The 26,426-nt window shown below is 34.8% G+C and overlaps 1 protein-coding gene across 6 annotated transcripts in view; it reads left to right on the forward strand.

Annotated features, from left to right (window-relative positions):
• The window catches only part of LOC140449211 (uncharacterized), a 335,545-nt gene that overhangs the window by 38,350 nt on the left and 270,769 nt on the right, over nt 1-26,426 (forward strand). For all 6 annotated transcript variants that reach the window (XM_072542383.1, XM_072542381.1, XM_072542380.1 and 3 more), the window contains exon 2: nt 15,530-15,574. In XM_072542383.1, the coding sequence (XP_072398484.1) occupies nt 15,530-15,574 (45 nt within the window). The remainder of the gene's footprint in view (nt 1-15,529; nt 15,575-26,426) is intronic.

Consider the following 26,426-nt stretch of genomic DNA (forward strand, 5'->3'; position numbering starts at 1 on the left):
AAAGTCGAATAATTAAGAGCTATTATAGTTGTAGAAAAATGATATTTAGGGCGTTAAAATAAAAATATCGTGCTAATGAGCATAGGGGAGAGTCCTACAGTACCGTCACCTTAAGGTTTATCAACAAAAAATCAAAATGTTAAAAGGTACATGTTTAATACTTCCTGTCATGTATGAAAGGACTATTATGCTGTCAATGTAAGTAATAAACAATCATAATGTTTCAAAATAATCACTTTATTAATGAAAATTAAAGATAAGGAAAAATCAAACTTTATAAAATTGACCTCCAGTACCGGCCAGTAAATATATTACCAATTAAACAATACAGAAATCACAACTATATTGTTTGGATAGCTCTGATATGTTCGCACAAGCCTCATGAACAAAAATATTACAGTTTCCACACTGTATCCAATCCTCTTCATGAGATTCAGTGCACAAAGGACAAACTGTCTCTTCTTCAACCGGTCTGCTAGGAGGAGGTAGGTTTTCATCTTTATTTTTCCTACTTTTCTTACTAACATATCTTCCTGACAACAAGCTTTTACCTTTTTGAACATATTTTCCTGAGACCTTATTTTTTTTGTTAACGTCATTTTCCAGAAGTAAATTCTTCCCTCGTTTAAGTGATTCGACGGTTGTTTTGCCTGATTTTTTCTCTTCCAGCATTTTTTTGTATGGAGAACCAGTTATAATTTCGCTTTTTGAGCTTTACGACTCCGGGCAGTTGCTCTTCTTTTAGAAGCATCAGGAACCGGTGAGAGTTCTGTAAGTGCAGCTTTAAAATTGTCTGTGGATATGTCAACTGTAGCTTCTTCTTGAGATTCTAATTGCCGCAAAAAAGCAATTTGTGATTCTCCATTAGCAAGAGTAGTTTGGTTGTCGGAATGCACAGAATTTGTAATATGGGCTACGAGATCAGGAGCAGGAGTAGTAGATGTTGGTTCTAGCAGTTGGGAAGATGAAGGCAACGGTTCTGATGTTGAAGGTGTTGCTTCTAGCAGTTGGGAAGATGAAGGCAATGATTCTGACGTTGATTGTTGTTCTGTAATGTTGGTTATGTTAGAACAAATAAAGTCCAAATCATTAAAGACATTTTTATCAAAGGGGTGTATGCCTGTGCAACGAAAGCCACTAACTGCGATTTCCATTCGAGAAACTCGATTAAAAGCTGAAGCAACTAAGCCAGCAATCTCGTATTCACTGATTCTAATACCGGGATTTAATCTCATCCACAAGTCACATGCATTATTATAAGCAAATTTAAATGGCTTCATTAACGTACGATCTAGTGGCTGTAGCTTATGGGTCGTATGTGGTGGGGTGCTAAGCATATGGATGTTATTTTTCCGGGCAAATTCAATAACATCTAAGTCCTTATGACTCACATGTCCATCTAAAATCAGGAGAACTGGATTCTCGGCTGTAGGATTAGAATACTGCACAAAATGATGCATCCATTTTAAAAATAATATTCGGCATTCATCCAGCTGTTTGGCTGAGCTTCGCCTACGCTCTCATTTGGGGCGTTAACCATTAGTCCTTCATTCATTCGGACTCGTGGAAATATAAAATATGGTGGAACAAATTGACCTTCAGCGCTCATTACAAAAAGCACCATCACGTTCTTTCCACGTTCTGCTGAAGTCAGTTTTCCTACTTGTTTTTGGTTTTTAGTAGCTAAAACTTTGGCATGTTTTTGGACAATGCTGACACCAGTCTCGTCGCAATTCCATATTTTATAAGAAGTGAATTTAAACCTCTGTATCAAAGTCTCTAAACCATCAAAGAAACGCTCAACCTGAGGTCTGTTAAATCCTACTGCTCTCATTAAGCTCGTTGATTCAGCACTCCGCAATGATAAATCACTATGTCTTTTCATAAAAGAATAATAATAGTTTTTCCCTGCCATTTCTTTTTCTTTATTAAACTGGTGAGGTAACTTCAACTTCTCTGCCAGTTGAAAAGCAAGACGTAAAAATTCTTGCCTGTTTAAAGGCATTAGTCTATTGGCCAAGTCTTTAACATGTGTCGCCAATGTTTCTTCATGTTCAGGTGAAAAAGTATTGTGAAAACGACCCATAACTGGCTCAATGGATATCTCTTTATTATTTTTAATAGCACAAACTCTGTCATTCAATGTAGTTTGTGGTATCTGATAGCGTTCGGCAGCTTGGCGTGCACTCATCTCATTATTCAGTACCTTTTCCACGGCTTTTCGCATGTTCGCAGGATCCCAGCTGCCCTTTTTTTGCCTCACATGAACATTATTTTCATCACTTGGCATTTTTGCGTACCTGTAAGTAAAAGAAATCTTTTAAAAACGAACTTTATTATTGGCCGGTACTGCAGGACAATGCAGTGGCCGGTACTGGAGGAAACGAAAAAAAAAAGTTTGTTTACAGGTAAAAACAAACGCACAAATATTGATTTAAAGTATACTATTTTATAGTTATATAAGTACACTATACATACCAGGAGTTACTTGTTTTAAACTGTAATGTAACTGATAATCATCACCGTACCATCTATTATAGGTTTGTAGAACTTTCAACTGGCCGGTACTGTATGCCGGCCGGTACTGTGGGACTCTCCCCTATATGTCATATACACGTTAATTTAAATAGTAAAAAAAATAATAAAAGTATATCTGACTAAACATTTGTGTCTTGCTGTGTAGTTTTAGTTAAAACTTGTATTGTTAACAAATTTAAGGTGAAATTTGTAAAAAAAAATTAATACCACTAGTATACGAGGCTAGTTTATTACTTGAAAGCTGAAGAATACAGACCAGGAGTGCGACTAGGAGTTGAAAAATTATATTGTATCGTTACATAGGTACCAATAACTTTAAATTACTCCTCTAAGACTTTTTACTTCTTCTTCTTCCTTTGCCCTATCCGTTTCGGACGTTGGCTATTAACAAGGCTATTTTGACTTTGTTTACGGCACCTCTGAACAGTTCGGTCGATGTTAGTCCGAACCATTGTCGCAGGTTATGCATCCATGAGTGTCGTCTTCTTCCCGGTCCCCTCCTACTGTCGATTCTTCCTTGGACTATTAACTGTAGCAGCCGGTACTTAGTATGCCTCATGACATGTCCGAAGTACTCAAGCTTCCGTTTCTTTACGGTGAAGATTATTTCTTTGCTTTTGCCTATTCTCTGCATTACTTCCACGTTAGTGATGTGGTCTGTCCAGGATATCCGAAGAATACGGCGATATATCCACAGCTCAAAGGATTCTAGTTTCTTCAGGGTGGCTTCCGTTGTGGTCCATGCCTCTGCTCCATAGAACAAGACCGGGAAGACATAACACTTGACCAGTCTTAATTTTAGTTCCATTGAGATTTTGCTTGTGAACCACTTTTTCATATTGTTGAACGTGTTTCGCGCTTTTTCAATTCGTGATCTTATTTCTGTTGACTGGTCTCATTTTGTGTTGACTGTGGTTCCAAGGTAGGTGTATGTCTCCATTTGTTCTATTTTTCGGTTGTTTAATGTCAATTGCATCGGAGGTTGTTGTGTTCTGCTGATGAGCATGCATTTAGTTTTCGTTGTATTGAGTTCTAAACCATATTCTTGACTTGCTATGTGTATGCTTTGCATGAGTCTTTGAAGCTCGTTGCAGTCATTTGCGATAATAACTGTGTCGTCAGCATATCTAATATTATTGATTACCTCTCCGTTTACTTTGATACCCTCCGAAACTTCTCCCAGTGCTTTTCTGAAGATTTGTTCAGAGTATATATTGAACAGGAGCGGCGAGAGGACGCATCCCTGTCGTACACCCTTTTTAATATCTATCTTCCCACTGTGTAAGTTGCCCATCTTTATCTCAGCACTCAGAAGAAGAAGAAGAATACCCAAAATGGTTCGTGCAGTATAGTACATTACGAAAAGTGAGAACATACAGTTAAAACCTTACTTTAAACCCAACAATTGTTATTGTTAGTCGCTACATAATCTATCGGAGCTATAAATATTTTATCAGAATCACTGTTTGCTGCCTCATTACCAAAATCAATTATAATTCTCAACTAAAATGACTTTGTCACAAATTTTTGTATATGCTTTAACAGAAAATGTATAAAAACACTCATCAGATAATTCCTCAAATTTATTTAATTTGAAGTTGACATTTCTTATGCCAACAAATTTTATTTTTTTAAGAACAGCCAAAAGCAGTTCAATCAGGTTTAGATGCGGATGGTAAGGTGGCAGCCGTAACACCTCATGTCCAAAACTTCTAATAATACGGTCAATTGAGTACTTTAAAAATCGAGGCTTATGTACTTTAATGAACTGTTATACCTTTAGACAAAGCATTTCATCAGTGTATGTTGTATTTCTTACCTAAAGCCATAGTTACATATCTGCTTTTTTAAAAGTGGAATTTGGACATTTATTCTATTGTTTATGCTGGTATGGTGTATTGTTTAATATCATAACAATGTAAGCAATATTCCGGTTTTCCCTATGATTTTTTTTTTAATTTTTAGAGATAGTCTAGTCTTAGTTGCATATATCGTACTTTTTCGTTAAGTTATGTCTATTATTTTTGATTTTTTCCATCGCAATCCTCGCCTATAATCTCTTTTAGCATTTTTTCTTGAAGCTGAACATTTATAATCATCATCATCATCTTTGCCTCGACAATCCTCTGTGGATCCTGGTTTTCTCTAAAATTAGTCGCCGTTCTCTTTGATTTCTGGCAACGTCTTGCCATCTTTTGATCTCTAATATCCCTAAGTCGGTCTCAACTCCATCTAACCACCTAATTCGCGATCGGCTTCTGCTTCTTTTTCCTATCGTTAGCGTTTTAGCAATCATGTTGTCAGGTATTCGTATTATGTGTACCGTTCATCTAAAGTCGCTGTGTTTTAATCAACGTTACGATTATCTGGTCCATCGGAGAGTTGGTATAATTCGAAATTAAATCTTTTTTAAAAGCGAGTATCTTGAGCTCGAATATTTCCAGAAATCTTTCATCCTTCTGCGTTAGAGTCAAGGTTTCCGCCCCTTATGTAAGGACCGGCCTCAGCAGTGTTTTGTACATAATAATTTTAGTTTTTCTTTGGATATTTCTTGAGTGGAATTGTTTTTGGAGTTCATAGTATGCCCTATTTGTAAGGTTTATTCGTATTTTAATTTCCTTTGCTTGTTTTATTGGTAGTAATCACTAGAGAGCCAAGGTATGTGACGCTGTCAACACGTTCAAAAATATGACTGCCAAATGCTGTTTCCCGTTTCTCATTTGCTATAGAATCCTTAGTGACCAACATATACTTGGTTTTGTCTTCGTTGATGACTAGATCGACCTGTTTCGCCGCCGGTTCAAATTCTGGGAAATCTTGCACAACATCTCGCTTTCTATGCCCTATTATAAATAAGATTTGTATCGATCTATTGTAAATAGTACCTGTCTCTAATTCGTGTGTCTCGGACTGCCTTTTCCAAGGCAATGTTAAATAGAAGGAAAGCTAGGGCATTCCCTTGTCTGAGTCCATCTTTTATCTCAAAGGATCGAGAATTTTATTAAGTTCCGCTTTAAATAAATATTTAAATAATTGACAACACTGCAGTGAATTGGACATTAGGAGGTCGATATCTTCCGATTCATGGTCAGAGAAGAAATTAATTATGTTATAATAATGTAAAATTTAGCATAACAAGACACTTCTCACTTGTCGTACTGTACTATAAATTATACCAATTAAACATAAACTCCTAGGCACCTTCATTTCAAGTGCTGACCGAGTTCTTCTGGTAATAATTACTATGAACAACAGAAACTACATTTCAACTTTGATTTGTTTCAAATAAATATACAAAAACACCAAAATAAATTGAACTAAATGTCAAAATAGTGCAATAATGCTTTTTTATTTTTCTTAGCAATTGCAAATTTTGTCCAATATTGATAGCACACCTCACAATTATACTTTGTGGAATAACCATGCATTTTGAATAGAAATCCTAACGCTTTTTTTGTGATAAAAGCCGAGTAACGCTTATTTTTTTAATAGATCATAGATATATTTTGTTAACCGTTTATACATACCTTACATTCACCAATAAATATTTTTAAAAACGATTTTTGTTGATTTTACTGGAATCAAGGTAGAGTAGGCATTCTATGCATGAAAAAATATACACATACAAAACTCAAACATCTATTAACAAACCTATCCACCCCATATCCTCATTAGGTGTCATCAGAGGCTACGCTTCCAGCAAGCAATAAGGTAAGGTATTTTAGGATATTTCTATTAAACCACATTTTATGAAATAAATAAAAAAAGTCAAGGTATTGGATATATTCTAAAGAAATCTTTTATTAAAATCCGTAAACTAATTTTCGAAACCAAATTTTCTCGAAAATTAGTTTACGGATTTTAATATCAGATGTCGCTATTTGCGTCTATACAAAGCCATGTCAGAGTTGCTTCCTAAGACAGAAAAGATTTATTTTCACGTTCAACTGTGAATAGCCGTCTCTGAAGAGCCCTTTTAGGGCGAAATACGTATAAGGCGGATATACAGACGCACTGTACATGAAATCAAATCTCGACTGTCTTTTTCCTTCAAATCTTTTATTTTTTAAGAAATTACATGTCGTATTACATATTGCTACACAATGCAATAATACTACTCAAAAGTATAAGGTTAAAAATAATATACAGGGCAGTTTAAAAGATGTAGGTAATGCATAATCATCCATTAGAAAACAAGGGTAGAAATATTTAAAGGGTGGGATGCTTGAACACCACTTGAGATGTCCGGGTTCGATCATCAGCGGAAATATTAAGGTGTTATTGAAAGTTTTAAGTTTAAAGTAAAACTAGTGGTACTAAGATACATTTGAAGCATAAAAATGACCTCAAATTCTTTGAAAAGCTTCACAAAACAACAGACTTCTTCAGATGTTCTCTCCATTACTGAAGATTGTCTAACAAACGGTAAATTAATCTCTATCTTTTGCATATGCATCTTTTTTCATGACCCCATTTTTCATGAGCTTTGTTAAAGTCAATAAATATTGTAACTGGGACGACTTTAATGTAAGAGAATTGATTCGATTACATAAAATTCACATTAACTTGAGAATAACCATAAAAAAACTCATAGAATGTGATTCGTCTTCAAAAAGACAACCAGTTAAAATGATGACAGTAAGAGTTCTCCTGTTAGTAATTCTATAGTAAATCATGAGGAAAAAAAAACAAGAAAAAAACCTCAGAATACTATCCCGACATTAAGTAGGGTAAAGGAAGGAGAGATGGACCACCTTTTAGAAAACTAAAGCCTGTTTTTTTATTAAATAAACATCAGAATAAAAAAATTGTATAACATAGCTTAACATTGGTATTTGTTTTGGTATAAGTAAAAACTCGAAATTATAATTCTTAAACCTAAAAAAAAATATAATGCACTGGCACATCATCGGTCCATCTCTCCTCAATTGTGGAGGTGAGATGGGCCACTAGGATCTGGACCTAAGAGTTTACCAAACTGAAGGCGTTTTAGAACCCTGTTTGTGTTATTCTGTGCCGTAAAACGGCATTTAGCATAAAAGTTGCTTTTAAGTGACTTAAAAAAAGCACGATCCAGAGGCTGTAGGTAATGTGTTGTGTGGGATGGCAAACAAAATAAAATTATTTCGTTTTGGTCTGCAAATTCTAGTAGATCCAGGTTGGTCGTATTGGATGTGTGACCATATAATATTAATAAGGTTTTACCTGGAGGCTTTTTCGGAAAAAAGTATGTTTGTAACCATTCTAAGAAAATGTCACTGTTAACGTATGCTGATTTTTCCGACATCCTAATCTTGGAACCCGGTGGCATACCATAATGCCACTCGTCTTTTTTATTTTTCCCCTTAAAAATGCAATATGGGGACAAGAAAATCCATTCTGCACTACAGCAAGCTATTACACTGATCGTTTCACCTTTTTCCCCAGAGCTTACGCTAGGAACACATTTTGAACCTTTTTCTGCTAGAACTTGACCGGCTCTAGTATTTAGTTGTAATCCTGTTTCGTCAGTATTAAATATGTGTGTAGGTTGAGTATAAAAATTATATTCGGTCATAATTCTCTCAAGATTAGAAAAGTAGTTATTGACTGTTTCTTTGGACATTCCTAAAGCTCGTGCAATTGAGGTGTTCTCAGCTTTTATAATTGAAATTTCAGGTCTTCGTTTCAAAAAGAGTTCTAACCATTTTTTACCAGCTTTACCTAAAAGTAGACAATGTGTAACTCTTGTACTAGATGAATTTAAAAATTAACTTTCTTCTACATTAAATTTATTTGGGATTCCTAATCGCTGAGCTAAATTAAAGGACATGATTCTTACTTCAGTTCTGGTTGGTGTAAAGCCTGCTTTTTGTAGTTTATTTTATATGGCTAACGATTTTAGCTTTAACAGCAGTTCCTAAAGAACAATCTGGAACCAATCGGTTCATCTCATCCATATTGTTTGTTTTTATTCGATGTTTAAAAGTCGTTTATCGACATATTATTCCCTTTAGTCACTCTTCTGGTACCAATTCATTCTGCCATATAAGTACTATTAGTTTATGGATTGCTGCAACAAGTTGTTTACCACCTTTTTTTTATACATTTCCGAACATATTTCATCGATTCCTGGGGCTTTATTGTCTGTGTAGTTGACGTTGTAGATTTTGTTGATTTTTTATGTTGTAACCTCCTTCAAAATCGTTTATATTTAGATATTCGCTGAAATGTTGTACCTATCTATTAAGAGCTGAGTTTTTATCATATAGAATTTCACCGTTAGTGTCTTTACAAATTTTTAATCGTGGTTTAAATTCTCGACGGCTATTATTTAAGGATTTGTAGTATTTGTAGCATTGGGAGTGTCCTGTTATTATTCCCTCTCCTTACGTCGACAGATACGTTTTTCCTCTCTTCTAAGACCTCTATACTCTTCTTTTTTCTCAGTATACAACCTGCGTCGATGGTTTTTTGATATGCTGCGTTCTTTCTATTTGTGGCCATTTCGCACTCATGGTCAAACCAATGATTTTTTTTTTCTGATTTGGTTTTATCCAATATTTCAACCGATTTGCCCATAGTTGGTTGTCTTCTCGTTCTTCTGATTTTTCTGTACTTATTTGATCTTTTCTTGGTATACATTTGCAATGTCGAGATCTTTTAGTTTATTAATTTAGATTGTTTCCCTCCTTTTCCCGATCTTCTTTCTTAAATTGGATATTCTCTCTTTAAATCGTGCTTTAACTAAATAGTGATCACTATCTATGTTTTCTCCTCTAAAAGACCTAACATCTAATAAGTTAGAGCAGTATCTTGCATCGATCATTGTATGATCTATTTGGTTAATCGTTTTATTATCAGGAGATTTTTCTCCCTTATGTATATCTTTATGGGGAAATCGTGTTCCAGCTATTACCGTGTTGTTAGACATCGAAAAGTTTATGATTCTGAGACCGTTATCATTAGATTCTACGTGTAGGCTCTCTTTTTGGTGGTCGAAAATATATTCTCTCTTCTGACTTTGGTATTAAAGTCTCTTGCTATTATTTGAATGCCATTTTATGACAATTTTCGCGAAAGTTAGCGAGTAAAATTGTGGACGCCCGAATCCTCCATTGAAGTGTATGTCTAATGAAATTATTCCCAAATATCAGAGTATACTATTTTCAGTGACCCACTCTGTATTTTATCACAATGATATATATTTAATTTAAAATTATGCAAAGCCACTCAAGCCAACACCTCGTAGATCACTCAATTCAAATAAAAGTTATGCATCTTCAGCCACGCACTTTAATACTTCTGGCAACGACCCAGTTTTAAATATGAGCTGAAAAAACCAGTTTATTTTTGATATTCTGAAAAAGCAAATGTAGATTTATTTTGGGATTCGATGTAGTTTTGAATTTCACTGCTTCAGGAATTTGCCAAGTCGCAATAAGTAGGAAAACATTCCAAACAATAGAAAATTTTGTTTTTGTGGGGCTAATTAATGACTGTTTTTATAGTATTTAAAATAATATACATGAAATGCTTTGTTTTGATCATGATTTTATAAATAAAAACGGTTTTAAGTAGGTAAGTGTAACAACGATTGGTTTATGGCTTATTCGTTAGCCAAAAAATGATAGTTAAATTGTAGTAATATTGTATATAGATATAAAGTTCATCAAAATACAATAATTTATTCAATTTTAAATAGTACAGTGAGCATATTTCGTTGGATTCTAAGAATTTTGAAGACATATTTAAAAAATTCAACTTACAGGCGGTATTCAGGAAAGAATCGCATTACAATCAATTTACATACGTTTTTCAGCTTGATTATACGCCTTCTCTATTTCTTTATGTTTCTTCCTGCTTCACGTAAGCCGTTTCCGCAGGAGTCCTTCGATATTTGTGTATTTGCGACATCGTACTCCGTCGTTTTTTGGAACATTAGCTGTGATTTGCTTTGTAAGGCTTCAGTTTTCTACTTCCATGTTTCATATACTATTCCCGAGAAGTTCGTTATTGCCGTCTTTATTTTAATAAAGCTGCTTGTCCTTTATGTTTGTCCTTTACTGATCGATCCTTTTCTAAAGGTCCCCATATTTTTATGATGTTGGACCACTTTGCCCATTATATTCAATTTACAGCAGTTCAGAATAGATCCGTTGGTGATAGGCCAGTCCATCCTCTACGATTGATCGACCAGAACAGATCCTTACGTCAAGGGACTCTCTTGCTCATAATGTGGCCAAAGAAGATTATTTTTCTTGCTATGTTCGACAGTAACTTTCCATGGAGGCTTTCTACTCCATAGACAATGCCATTAAAGAGAACATTTGAGAATTTTTATGTCTCTATTGGAATCAAAAAGCACGAGCGAGACTGAACAAATCAATCAACACAGAAGAATTTGATATTTTAAGAGGGGTGCGACAGGGGTGTATTTTGTCTCCTATAATCTTCAATTTCTATGTGGAGAACATTTTTGCAGAGGCACTGGAAGGCTCTGAGTGTAGAATAAAGGTAAACGGGTTCCAGATAATAACATTCGTTACGCCGACGACACCGCGATAATAACAGACAACGAATATGATATGCAGTTGATGTTAAATAAAATAAACACCGTAGGAAAAATATATGGCTTGAAGATAAATGCTGGAAAAACTAAATGAATGGCAATAAGAAAAAACGCACTTTTAAGAATACAACTGCAAGTAGATAATGCTCCAATCGATCAAGTGAAAACATTTAAATACTTGGGAATGATGATGAATGACCAATGGGATCCTCAACAAGAAATAAAATGCCGTACCGAACAAGCAAGACAAGCTTTTCTCCGTTTATGTTTATACTCTTCAGTCAGATTAGTGAATAGTTTCTGTGATACGGTGCCCCCTGACGTACCCCACCTAACTTAACCTAAACAAATAAATTATCAGCTGGTAATTACCGGTGCAAACAAAGATCTTAGGCAAGCTTTTCTCCGGTTATGTTTATACTCTTCAGTCAGATTAGTGAATAGTTTTTGTCATACGGTGCCCCCTGACGTACGCCACCTAACTTAACCTAAACAAATAAATTATCAGCTGGTAATTACCGGTGCAAACAAAGATCTTAGGCAAGCTTTTCTCCGGTTATGTTTATACTCTTCAGTCAGATTAGTGAATAGTTTTTGTGATACGGTGCCCCCTGACGTCCTCCACCTAACTTAACCTAAACAAATAAATTATCAGCTGGTAATTACCGGTGCAAACAAAGATCTCAGGCAAAAAGATATGGAGAACAGTTCCAAGTTGCCATACATACACTAAAGTTGTTAGAATCAACCACATTAAACATTTTAGAAAAGTTTTCTATAGCTTAGACGGATGTCAAACAGCTTATGTCCCTTATACGTCAGTCACACTTTGTCAGTATCTTTATTCGAAGTTCTAATAACCAGCATGTTATCTCAAGACCGACATTGCCGTGTATGTCCAAACTTAAAACCAGGCACAGAAAATACGTATCTGCATATTTTCCTGCTAAAGTGACGGTTTACAAAGGTGCCATCTATCGTGACGACTGTCATCATTATCACCCAGCCCTTTGCGTCCACTGCTGGACGTAGGCGTTCCTCATTTTTTTCATTGTGATCTATCTTGAGCACTTTTCATCCAACTTCTTGACATTTTCTTAAGATCGTCAGTCCAACGAGTAGGGGTTCTTCCTCTACTTCAATTCGGGAAATTACAGGTTTATTTTTCTTCATAGTTCGCATGTTTGGTTGTCTCTTGTGATCTTTATTTTGTGACCAAGGTATACGTATCTTTCCACCAGCTCTACTTCGTTGTCTCCAATATTGATATTTCCGCTACTAGGTACTAGGTTTGTTATGAATTTTGTTTTGGAGATTTTTTTTAAGACCTACACTGGCACACACTAACTGAAGTTCATGTAGCGTTGTACATATCTCCTTGAGGTTTTCCGAGAACAAAACTATGTCGTCTGCGAATTTGTTAATCTTGTCATGCCGTAAATGTTCAGGCCTTTCTTTTCCCAGTTAAGTTTTATACAAGCATATTCCAGTACTGCGGTAAACAGTTTAGGCAATATGGTATCACCTTATCGGACTCCTCTGCTGATTGGTATATAATCCGAGTTTTTATGTAGTTTTACCAACGTAGCTGCGTTCTTGTATGTATTGCAAATAAACCTTGTATATCGGTAGTCAATGCGGCATGCTTGTAGTGCTTCCAGGATTTTGTCAAATTTTACCGTGTCAAAGCTTTATGGAAATCTACAAAAGCCAGAACGAGTGGTCGATTGTGTTTGATAGTCTTTTCTATAACCGTTTTTATGCTCTGTAGGTGATTATTTGTTCTAAATCCTGTACGAAATTCCGTTTGCTGTATTGGCTGGCAGAAATCATGTTTTTTGTCAAGACGATTCGTTACTATTCTTGTAAGAAGTTTGTGTAGGTGACTAAGAAGACTTTATGGGGATCTCCTTTTGTGTACAATAGAATTTCCACAGGATTGTGCTATTTGTCGGGTATATTGCTGTCCAAAAGGTACATGTTAAAAAGGCTTTTTATTTTCTTAAGTAGGTAAGTGTCTCCGATTTTGATTGCATCAGTAACTAGTGCTTAGGGCTAGTTTTATTTCGTTTATTGAGATTTCGATATCGTCCATTTGATATCGTGGCGACTGTAAACCAAAGTAATTTAATTCTTCGTCATATATTGAGCTTTAAGCTTTAGAGCACTGTTTGAGGATTGTAATGCCAAATTAACACAAATGATATTAACGAATTTTAGTAATAATCTATCTTATCAAAAGTCAACTTTCTATACACAATAAGAAATTAGTATTTTTAATAAATAAAAATCTATAGTTAGAACATAAATCAATACAAACTAACATATGATATACCTATTTATAAAAAATATAATTGCATAAAAAGTAAAACATGTTATAGATGAAAGTTTATTAAAATAATAAAGTGTGGTTTAATAGATATAATATTATAAGACAAACTTGTACTAACTTTATAAAACTACTACTCCTGCTACCACTTTTCTCCTCACATTATCATTCTTCTTCTTTTTCCCCAGACTCCAAGACATTATGTGGTGACGGATTACCCAGAACGTACCCGCAAATCTGCAGAGCAAGTCTATTCTTACTCCTATTCTTCCGACTCTTCTAATCGCTCCGGTTACGGCGATCCCCACTCTCGTTCTTATTCTACCACCGAGAGCGTTTCCAGATCTTCCACTGGAGGCCCTGGTGGTTACAGCTATTCTTCGGAACGGTCCAGCCGCTCCAGAGGCGATGGTCCTGGAGGTTACAGCTCCAGCTATAGCTCGACTACATCCGGCCGATTGCCCGGAGGCACTACCTACAGACACTACTCCTACCGTGTCTAAGGCCTCTTGAGTTTCTGCTTGTAACCTTAATAATATATTCTTTTAAAATCGGGAATATTCTTAGTGTTTTAAATAGGAAAAAAAAACAGTAAATAATGTAGTAAAAGCAACATAGATTTTAGGAGATATTTTTAGCATATTGTAGTTCTTAAACTAAAAAATATTCTAATTGTACTGTAAGATACATCAACGGGATTGTTCAGTTTCATTTTTTAAATGTCCAGTGTTAGTTCTACAAGATAACCCCGCCTTATAATTGACCAGAAACACTATTGATACAGGGTGTAAATATTAGGAAATATTATATTATTATTAAGGATATTCCCGAAAATTTCAATATGGTTTATATTACAATATTTAGATATTTATTTGTATATGCATTAACAAAACTGTGTTTGAGATGTAGTACTTTATACTAATTTTGGTTGAAATAAGTATTGTAGGTTGAATTATACATAATATAAGAGTTAAACAAATATTAAAAATCTATTTGAAGAAGATACAGATCAAAAATCCCTTGGAATCAGTCAAATATAGAACTAACAGCACAAAAGGAGAAATAAATACGAACAAAAAGGTCTAGTACCGTATCTTATAGGAACAATTTTCTACACGAAACAAAGAGTTAGTAAGGGATTAAGCGAAGATATATTAGAATTCGGCAAAAGGTACATAGCCAAGGAACGTCATAACTGGACTCAATTGATTTTAGATTTAAACAGGGTCTGATCAGAAGAAAGTGAACAAAATACCGATAAAATCCAGGAAAAATATGTGAATCAAACAATCAAACAAGACAAAAAGAAGTTGAAGGAAAGGAATCAGTCTCTCTTTGATATCAGATAGAAACCGTACTGTACTGCTACATAGAATTCGTTATTGACATATTGACAAAGGTATCTTGATAAATATTTTGTAGAAATTTATGATGCAACTGGAAAAAAATAATATTTTTGTACACTGATAATCTTTTTTGGTAAAATGGTTGAGTGACGAAAACGGAATATTTCAAAATGTTATAAGTATGCATTTTATTATTTTTTTCACAAATGTTTGACACCAAATGAATCTTATTTTGACCAAAACAATTATTTATATATATTTATTAAACTTTTACTAACAAACACACCATACTCGCACTGATTTTAGATTAATGGTAGATTTTAGTAGTTGTTATATTATAACTTTTGGAACTATATAAAATTTATTTTTCGAATGCTATACCACAAAAAATGATTTTGACAATGTAATTTTTAGAAACTAATCTTTTATATATCTATTTTATGTTATTGAGAAGATTATATGATATATTAATTGTGATCAACCTTACAATATACGGTAAAACAATGACTGGTGTTATTTTTTATTTTACTTTCCAGGTTTCTATTCTTTCGTTCCACCTATATCCTCTTCCTCTTACTAACAATGTATGTGTCTATTTTTTTCAAAAATTATAAGTTTAAATTGCTGATACTCGGAATTTTTTTTGATCTTCGTCCAGAAGATACAATCATTAACTTGAGTGGGTTTGTTTTGATTTTTTTACCTTGTTTTTGTATAGTACTAACTATCCAAACAATTTTTTATCCTTTCTTTTCCTTTCCCCAGGGTGTGCCTTCTCGACAAGTCAGGGTATTGCCGGGATTAGGGAAGGTAAGTGCTAATTTTAGTTTAGACCAATAGCATATTTTTAATAGATTTTCTAAATTACATAGGGGAGACGCTGGTGCAGTGGCCACCTTTCGAGTAAATTCAAGATAACTTTAATATAAATCATAACATATTAATGAGTATCTACTCAAACAACGTCAAAGCACTTGGTAAATTAAAAATGTACCCTGTAATCCCAAAAAAATACAGGTTATGTAGGAGCAGCAAAAATCTGAAGCTTTTAAGACATAGGTGGGGGATACTAGATGATAAATAGATGAAAAGATACTCCTAGTTTTACCTTGCGTTTTATTAAGCAATAATTTTTGGTCACAATTTGATTTTTTGTCTATAAATTTTTTGCCTTATATTTTAAATAAACAATATTTATGTCATTTTTTTATGTCAAGAATATCTTTATTTTCCCGTTTTTTCAATTAAAATTGATAAATAATTTACGGAGATATTTGCAAAAAAGCAGTTTGTTTGCACTAATTTATAAATTTAATTAATTTTTTTATTAACAAAATAAAATGATTACTACATTTCAACATTGAGGAATTACCGTCCTTTAAATTTGTGCGAAATTTCCCCCCGATCGGTCAAATAGTTTAAAAGTTATTCAATTTGTTTATCCCTGGGAATAATTATTTAAACCATTGAACTTGCCCTATGAATGATGCTAGAGACATTTAACAAATTTCATAGGATTCTTTAAGACTTATACTATGTCATAAATTAAATGAATATTGAGTTTTCATCGAAATTATTTACAAAATAAACATTTGAAAAAAGGGAATGTTTTTTACTTATAAACAATTGAAATAACTTCTACATTTTTCAAGATACAGACTTGTACGTACAACCATTAGATAGCTGGTAAAAAAACTCATATTTAACAAAAAAAAAAATAAACCTTCTATGAACAATAGGAACGAAGTTAGCGACAATTTTTTGTTAATTATATCTCCATTGTTTAAAAACATTAAGAAGTAAAATTTGCACAAATTTTGAATGAAAATCTAAACTTTATATGGAATTTTATGGCTATAAAATTCATCCAATTTTTCGAAACTTAAAACCTTTCGAAACGAAGTTACTTTCGAAAGATCGACATAGGAAAGTGGAGGGGAAACTGTTTTAGCTCCTCGCTGCAAAATTTAATATTATGGTTACGCATTTATCATTCAAAAGCTTCAACAGTTCTGTAGGAATTTCATCAGGTCCATTTGCTTTTCCATTTTTAGCGTTTCTTATTGCGTATTCTACTTCTTCTTTCAATATGTCTGGCCCAGTTGCATTGATTATCTGAGTTAAGTTGTTTCTATCGTCTTCAAATAATTCATTCAGGTATTCTGTCCATCTTTTTATTTTATTCTCTAGATCTACAATAAGATTTCCATCTTTGTCTTTAAGTTTACCTATTTGGCATTTCTTTATGCTTCCTGTTACCTCTTTTACTTTTTTGTGCATATTAAACGCATCGTACTTTTTCTCATAGGTTTCCATTTTTTCACATTGTTCTTTAATCCACTCCTCTTTGGCTTCTTTTATTCTCTTTTTTATGTGTTTATTTATTTCTTTGTATTTGTCTGGGTAATTCTTCATCTTTCTTCTTTGTTCCATCAAGTCTAGTATATCTTGTGTTATCCACCCCTTATTCTTTGTTGTTGTTTTTGTAAGATGTTTCTTTCCTGCCGTTTGTATAGCTGTATTTATATACTTTAATTTTTGGTTAACGTTGTTTGTATCGTTAATTTGTTGCTGCACTGAACGGAGGTTTTCATTTATTTCTTCTCCTGTTTCTTGACGTAAATTTTTGTTTCTAAGTTTATTTAAATCTAGTGCCTTTCTGTGTGGTCTTCTAATCTTTTTTGGTCTCGCCTCTATCACAGTAACTACCGGGTTATGCTCTGAGCCTATATCAGCTCCTGGGTACGTCTTAGTACATTTAACAGCATTATGATACCTCCTTGCTATCATAATGTAGTCTATTTGATTTCTCACTATTTTTTCTTTGGTATGTTGTGGAGATGCCCATGTATATAACTGTCGAGGAGGTAATTTGAAAAAGGTATTTGTTATTACGAAGTCTTCACTTTGGCAAAATTGAATCAATCGATCTCCTCTGTCATTTCTGTTTCCAAGCCCATATTTTCCTACTTGTTCTCCTACCTTACCTTGACCCACCTTGGCATTAAGATCGCCCATTAATATGTTAATGTATGGAAAGACTGACTTAATAAGTGAAGACAAACAACCTGCAACAAAAAGGTTCAGACCTGACAGTGAAGTCGAATAAATGAACCAAATTTTAACTTTTAAACCAATGTATGTAAAGAAAATAAAAAAAATTAAAGTTCAATAAACATTGCAAAATTTAATAAGACAAGCGATGAAAAAATCGACTTATTTTATCAAAGCAGTATAAAAAAAATCGGGTCGGTTAAAAATTAAGCTGTGTTTCTCTTTATCATTTTTTTTTAATTTCTGGTTCTTCTGTTTCATCCATGCCTAATGAAACCAGATCAGCAAAACTTTTTATAGTTTTAATATTGTCCTCTAATTCTACTCTGCATCTGTTTTCCGTAGTTCTTGTCTGGATTAGCGTTTTTGTCTTTTCAATATTTATTTCTAGTCTCTTTTCTTTTGCCCTGTGTATTGATTTATTTGTTGGGAGATTAGCGACAGAATAGCGTCGGTGCCAACCAATCTCCTTGCTTTAATTCTTTGACTATTGAAAACTCCATTTAAAAAAAAGAGTGCTAAGCAACAACCACAACAAGATAGAGTGGTGTGGTAAAGGGACACAAAAATACATGGAGTGATGTGGTAAAGGAAAAGCATGTCACGTAAAGCAACAACAATATCAAAGACATGCTGTTAAACATAATTCAAATAAGTTCTACATCAAATTTTTTGATTATGGAGAATGTTGATTTGTGTATAGATAAAAAAGTATATTCAATATAAACCAATTCTATAGCGTTATACAAATTTAAGTATATTTTCCATACTAAAATAATTATTTGTTTGTTTGTAAAGGGTGTTCATTTAGAGGTACAGAAATGTAAGTTGGTAACACTTTTTTAACTGTTGACCATTTTGACAGCTGTCAAGTGATTTATGTTAAGTTTGGTTTGGCATTTCAGCACGAAAAGACTTGACGCCCGAACAACGCTTCCAAATTGTACAAATTTATTTTGAAAATTGTGGTTCTATTCGAAATACGTATCGTGCACTACGTCCATTTTATGGTCAACATAAATACTCTATCCGAGCAAGTAATTCGATTAACCATGGAACGTATTTGCACCACTTTTAGTCTAAATGATAATATGCATCCACAGACACGTCGTACAGTGCGTACAAAAGAAGTTGTTGTTGCTGTAGAGCGTAGCATACAGGAAGACCCGAATCGGTCTATCTGCAATCGTGCACATCAATTGGATATGTGTCTATTCACTTTATGAAAGATCTTGCAGAAGGATGTTTCTTTGCGTGCTTACAAAATCGAACTCATAAAGAATTAAAGGTATACCATCATCTAGCAAGGCGTAGATTCGTAGATTCATTGAGTGTGTCCAAAACGAGATTGCCGTTGATTCCAATTTTCATAAGCGAATTTTGTTTAGCGATGAAGCTCACTTTTGGGTGAATGGCTATGTCAACACACAAAACTGCCCCTTTTGGAGTTAAGATAATCCTCAACTATATGTTGAGAAACCATTAAATTCGGAAAAACTGACTGTTTGGTGTGCTTTATGGTGTGGTGGAATCATTGGACCGTACTTCTTCAAAAACGATGCTGGCCGGAACGTTAGTCAATGGTGACAGCTATAGGGCCATGATTAGTGTGTTTTTCATTCCTAAATTAATCAACCATGATGTGCAAGAGCTGTCATTTCAATAAGACGGCGCAATATGTCACACAGCCCGTGCCACGATTGATTTATTGAAGGAAACGGGTGGTAACCGCATACTTTCACGTTTCTGACCGTGAATTGGCCTCCAATATCGTGCGATTTAACGCTGCTAGACTATTTTATGTGAAGATATGTGAAGAAGCTAGTCTACGCCGATGAGCAAGAATCGATTGACTACTTGAAGGACATCATTCGTCGCATTATTGCATATACGACGACAAATCGAAATCGAATCGGAAAACGTGATCGAAAATTGGAAAAACAAAATTAATAGTCGACATTTCTCGGACGTACTAGATGTAAGAGCATGTAGAGGTGCTAATATGGACTCTGACCACTACCTTGTAAGAAAAAAACTCAGGGCTTGTATATCAAACGCTAAGAAGGGCCAGAGCACAAAATCTACGAAATATAATACTGATGTGCTAAAATCTGATAAGTACAGGAAAATTTTAAATGAAGAGCTGACAAGAATTGACGAAAATTTAAGTATAGAAGAACACTGGACCAAAGGCAAGGAAGCTATCCATACAGCGGCTAAAGGCTTTTTAAAACCTAACCAGGCTAAAATAAACGAAGATTGGTTTGATGAAGAATGTAGATCCATTAACCAACAGAAAAATGAAGCATATAAGAGACTTCAGCAGCGCAGAACGAGATCAAACCTGGAAGACTATAAAAATCTTAGAGGATAAGAAAAAAGGACGTTTAGAAAGAAAAAGAAAGAGCCATACGAAAATGCTCTAAACGAGATTGTTAACCACCACAATAGAAAAGATTCACGAAAATTCTACCAGAAGATAAAGAGCTGCAGAAAAGAATTCAAACCCAGAATAGCAGCATGTAAAGACAGAGATGGTTCCATAATTATTGACAATGAACAGATACTAAACAGGTGGGCGAATCATTTTGAGGAAATGCTTAGCGACAGTCGTGAAAAAGATCAAATAGAAATTACTTTGCCTGAAATGGATGAAAACGCTCAAGAGCCGCCCCCACCGAAGAAGAAATTAGAGAAGCCATTTCAAAACTGAAAAATAACAAAGCCCCCGGTTTAGACAATCTTCCTGCCGAACTCTTTGAAAGTAGAGAAAGATAGAGATATGATGGTGTGTAATAATTATAGAGGCATCACCCTACTTAACGTGGCATATAAAATATTTTACAGAAGATTGATCCCCTATGCTGAACAAATAGTTGGGAACTACCAGTGCGGTTTCCGATCCAATAAATCCACAACGGATCAAATCTTCACAGGCAGATTCTTGAGAAAACGCTTGAGTTCGGAGTCGACACCCACCACATATTCGTGGATTTCAAAGCCGCATACGACTCAGTCAACAGACAAAAACTTCTACAGGCTATGGTGGAATTTCAAATGCCGCTTCATCTTGTTCAACTAACGGAACTTACACTCACAGGCGTAGAGAGTGTAGTCAGAATCCAAAACGACTTTTCCAGACCCTTCCATTGTAAAAATGGACTGAGACAGGGAGATGGACTGTCGTGTCTCTTATTTAACCTTGCACTAAAAAAAGTAATTCGAGAGTGCCATATTAATACGAATGGCACCATATTTAATAAAATAAATAAATATTAAACATATATAATCTTATTTATTTGAGACATAAAAAAATTTTGCACCGAGTACGTCATTGGTTATAAACCTTACGAAAATGAATATGATATCAAGAATACAGGAAAAATATACCCACTCATTGTAGACTACAATAACGTTATTTATATGTTTTCTCAAGTTTAAAGAAAACTATAGAGTAAGAGATTTTAAAAAAAAGATACATAAATACATTTTCATTCTAAGAAATATTTTTATAACCTGCTAGCTAATTTAACATCTACATTTATTTTTATACACCAAGTAGAATTACATAGTTAGGCGTTTGCTCATGCTTATTTTATAAAGCAGTGTGATATATTTGGAAATTATCCAGGTATTACACATTATTTACACGTTTTCAAACAAATGGTTAATATATACAAACTTACAGGAATATAAATCTATGAAAGGTTTAAAAGTAAAATGTAATGGCATGTCTCGCAAAGCAGAAAATCAAAAAAGGTATATCGATGGAAGGCAACCGTATATACGTATTTCTGACTATTGGTCGTCTTCAGTACAGTGCAGCCAAGTTAGAAAAGGGGCATGTCATGTCATTTTTGAATTGTCCTAAAATTTTCCTAAAATTTTTGTTTTCTTTGTGTACTGTCCAATGTTGTATAAACTATTTAGAATGGGATCCTATAACATTCATAAGACATTATACAAGGAGAATAAAAATATCATACATAAAACGCCACTTCCACTTTTTTACTTTATCTTTTGATCTATGCCAATGAAAATCTATGCCATTACTAAAATATTGCATCTGAGAGTATAAATACAGGCTTTCAGAAAACCTAAACTGCTGTCCCAAAGCAAGCGCTGCCAGGAATATGGGCACACACAGAATTACTGCAAAAGGGAACAACGATGTGTCAAATGCATTGAAAAACATCTAACCCAAGAGTGTAAAAAAACCCAAAAATGTAGCTCCAACATATGACAATCCTGCTAATTATAGAGAACATAGCACTGCAAAAGGTCTGCAAACACTAAGAAATAAAAATAAAAATAACAAGGCTCCTAAGAGAAGACTAAATATAGAAAATATGGAAAATAGAAATCAAACTTTAAGAAGTGCTGGAGTATCTTACGCGCAAATAGCACAATCAGAAGCAGAAAATAATACAGATACAGTAACTGAAATGTTGCAAAAAATAATGAAGAAAATGAGTAAACAAAAAGAATTTAGCAAAAAAGTACTTGCAAGGCTGAACAGACTTGAAAACATCAGAAGCCGATCTTAATGAGACTATAATGCACCTTACGATGCTCGAATGAAATACAAATTGACTCTTACAACACCATCAAGAGTTATTAGTAACGCTACAAAAACAGAAAATAGATATACCTAATTGTAGAAACACATCTAACTAGACAAACATTTATGAGGCTGCAAGGTTATTAAATCTATCATGCCGTATATCCACAAAATTCGGTAAAATGTGAAGCTGCTGTTGCTTTTATAAATAGTATTCTCCACTAAGAATGTGGAAAAATTAAAACTGAAGAAATACAATGTGCTTCTATCAGTATTAAAACTAAGAAATACACACTTAACATTGCAACTGCATGTTTTCCTCCTAAACATAACCTCAAAAGAAGACTGTACTAACTTTTTATCAACTTTGGGTAAAATATGCATAGTCGGCGCAGACTTTAATGCAAAAAATACGTGTTCGGGCTCCAGGCTCTTAACACCTAAAGGTAAAAAAAGCAGCATGTTGTGACTGGACACAAACGTAGATGGCACTTCACCGCCAAATCCACTTACTGGCCAAGTGATGCAAACAAAATCCCGGACCTCCTAGCATTTTTCATATCCAGAGGTGTAGCAACAAATTTTCTAAAAATAGAGGATGTGGAGAAGCTTATATCTGATCACTCCTCAATTCTACTAACGATTACTGAGCAAATTGTTACCACTGAAGTCAAACCCGCGTTGATCAATAAATTTACGGACTGGGTAAACTTCCAATCAACAATGAATCAGAAAATTGAGTTCAATGGATTTCTTTAAACAATAGAACAATTGGAACGAGAAACTGAGCTATTTATGATAATTAACCAACAAACTGCGTGGAACAATACACCCATAATCCAAAGAAAAACAGTAAAGAAAGAATTCCAAGAAAAATCCCAAATAAATTAGAGAGTTGATTCAGGAAAAAAGATAAGCTCTGAAGGTATGGCAGAGGACTCGAATAAATGAAAATAAAAATAAGCTAAACAGGCTCATACAACAGCTAAAAAGAGAAATCGCTAAAATTAAAAACGAATCAATCGGTAAGTACCTGAAAGAACTAACCAATAATAAATGGACCGATTACTCGATCTGGAAGGCGACCAGAAAGATAAATAAGCCAGTTCAATATAAGTATACCTCCTCTACGAAAAAAAAAAACAGAATATAAGCAATCCCAAAGAGAAAGTAGATGCGTTCACTGATTATTTAGAAAGCATATTTCAATCAAACCCTGGGGAAACTCATGTAGACGATGAACGAGTAGATACTGATTTGATACAATTGACTACTACAAAAGAAATTCTACAAAATTATTCAAGAAAATTAATACAAAAAAAAATACCTGGCAAATACCTGATCCATGGTAAGATACTAAAAAATGTACCTAGAAAAGGTATAGTAAAGCTTACTACCTTAATAAATGCATCTTTAAGGTCTGGAAAACTGCAGAGGTCATAATGATACCCAAAGTAGGACAAGATAACCATAAAATAACATCATACAGGCCAATCTCCTTACTATCCATAATCTCAAAGCTGTTTGAAAAATTGCTATTACGAAGAATGAACCATACAACTGAACAAAAAAATATTATCCCGATACACCAATTTCCAACCAATCCAACCAATCCAACTAATATTGCACTGCAAGATACCAGACACATGAAGAAACAGCATACTGATACCTATATTTAAGAGAGGAGATAAAGAAGATTACAACAATTATAAAGGTATAAATCTACTGAACACCGCACAAAAGTCCTAACCAACAAAATCAATGAACTAACAACTTTATCAGATTTATTTATTTATTTATCGTATGCCATACAATAAGAACACATATTTAAAAAGCAATATAAAACATTACATGGAGTATTACAAACGAGCATCTAATGCATTAATATAGTCTAAAACATTTTCGGTCGCATTCAGGAACTCGTCAAAAACTCCAGGGAACCGCCTTCGGGGGCATTCTTCAACAATGTGACGGACGGTCTGTCGTTGCGCACCACAGTCACACTCCGGAGTAGGGGCTTTTCCCCATTTATGTAAGCTGTCAGCACATCTACCGCTTCTTGTTCTTATTCTGTTTAGCGTTGTCCATGTACTCCGGGTCAGTTCAAAGCCTGGCGGTTTCTGTTCGATACAGGCCATTTGCTGTGCTTCCTGTGGTGAGTCGCGCTCCCATTGTCTTCTCCAAGCGTTGGTGAGGTCGAAATGTTCCTGATGTAAGGAGGTGGCCCTTAACATGACAGGATATCTGGAGCGCAGTCTGTTCATTTCGATATCACGCCTATCATGGTGGATGGGTAGTTGATGGTTAGACTGGATTTTTCGATATTCTCTGAGAAGGGAGTGACTTCTTCGTAGTTTCGGCGGTGGAATGTGACTCAGGATGGGAAGCCAATAGTTGGGTGTTGGTCTAATTGTACCTGAAATCATTCGAATTGTCTGGTTTAATTGGGTGTCAATAATCTTCGTGTGTTTGCTATTGAGCCATACTGGGGAAGCATATTCAGCTGTCGAGTATACAAGTCCGATAGCAGATGATCTGAGTACGGAGGCTGAGGACCCCCATGTGGTACCACATAGCTTTTGGATTATATTATTTCGCGTTTTCAGTTTTGCTGCCGTTCTTTGTAGGTGTTCTTTAAAACTTAAAGTTCTGCCAAGAGTCACTCCAAGATATTTTGGTGTTGAGTTATGAGTTAGTAGTCTGTCTTCAAAGTGAACGGACAGTTTTTTGTTGGCTTGAGCATTATTTAGATGGAAACAGCACACTTCGGTTTTCGTCGCATTAGGCCGTAGTCTCCATTTGCGAAAGTATTCTCCCATAATGGCAAGGTCATCCGTTAGTATTGTTTCTGTAACTGCCATGTTATTATGTCTTGCTGCAATGGCCCAGTCGTCAGCGTAGCCAAATTTCTGCGAATTTGTCCTAGGTAGGTCCGCGATGTATAAATTAAACAGTAAGGGTGCCAAAACAGATCTCTGTGGCAGTCCATTGCTGAGCTTCATTTGGACACTTTTTGAGTTGCCCATTGTGACTTGGAAAGGTCTGTCGGTGAGCATGCTATCAATGAGTCTAGTTATCTTTTGACACGGGATGGCACGGATTAGTTTGCAGATTAGTCCTTGTCTCCAGACGGTGTCGTATGCAGCTGATAGGTCAATGAAAGCAACGGATGTTTTTTGCTTTCTTTGAAAACCTGCTTCAATATGTGTTGTTAGGGATAAGATCTGATCTGTGCAGCTGCGGTTAGGTCTGAACCCTGCTTGCTCAATAGGTATCAATTCAAATATGTTATTACTAATTCTGTTGTAGATTAATCGTTCCAACAGTTTATAGACACAGCTCAGCAGTGCAATCGGTCGGTAGTTTTGAGGCTGATCATTTGCTTTTCCCGGTTTTAATATGGCTATAATGGAGGCCCTTTTTAGTGAGTGGGGGATTTCCCCTGATTTTATCATATCTGTATAGAAATCAACCAGCCATTTCCTAGCATATTTGCCACAGTGGAGTAAAAATTCTGGATGAATTTTATCGAAGCCGGGTGCCTTTCCAGACTTAACTTCTGATATTGCTGAGTTAATTTCTTCTAGAGTAAACGCTTCAGAGTATTGAGATGTAAGCGGGCATTCAGACTTCAGTATTTTTAGTTCTTGCTTTACTTTGGTGGTGTGGTCACGATCTCTAGGTGCTCTTGAGGTAGCTACAATGTGGGAGGCCACTCTGTTGGGAACTATTGGTACTTTATCTCTAGTTGTGTGTCTGCTACTACCAAGTTTTCTAAGTAAGGACCATGCTTTTCTGCTTGATTTACTAAAGTCTAGTTTTTCCACAGTTTCCATCCATTTTTGTCGTCTGGCTGCATCCAAACTGTGCAGTAGTTCGTCCGCAATTTCTCGGTCTTGGCTTTCGTTGTATTCTTGATATAATTTCTCACATTTTTCATCCCATCCTGGGACATACTCTTTACGATATCGTAACGATATCTCTGTAGAGATAACCGCGCCAACAAATCTCATGTAGTTTTCACGTGTTGGGGTTATCCATCCCAAA

This window comes from Diabrotica undecimpunctata, chromosome 8, assembly GCF_040954645.1.
Source record: "Diabrotica undecimpunctata isolate CICGRU chromosome 8, icDiaUnde3, whole genome shotgun sequence".
In the NCBI taxonomy this organism is placed as follows: Eukaryota; Metazoa; Arthropoda; class Insecta; order Coleoptera; family Chrysomelidae; genus Diabrotica; species Diabrotica undecimpunctata.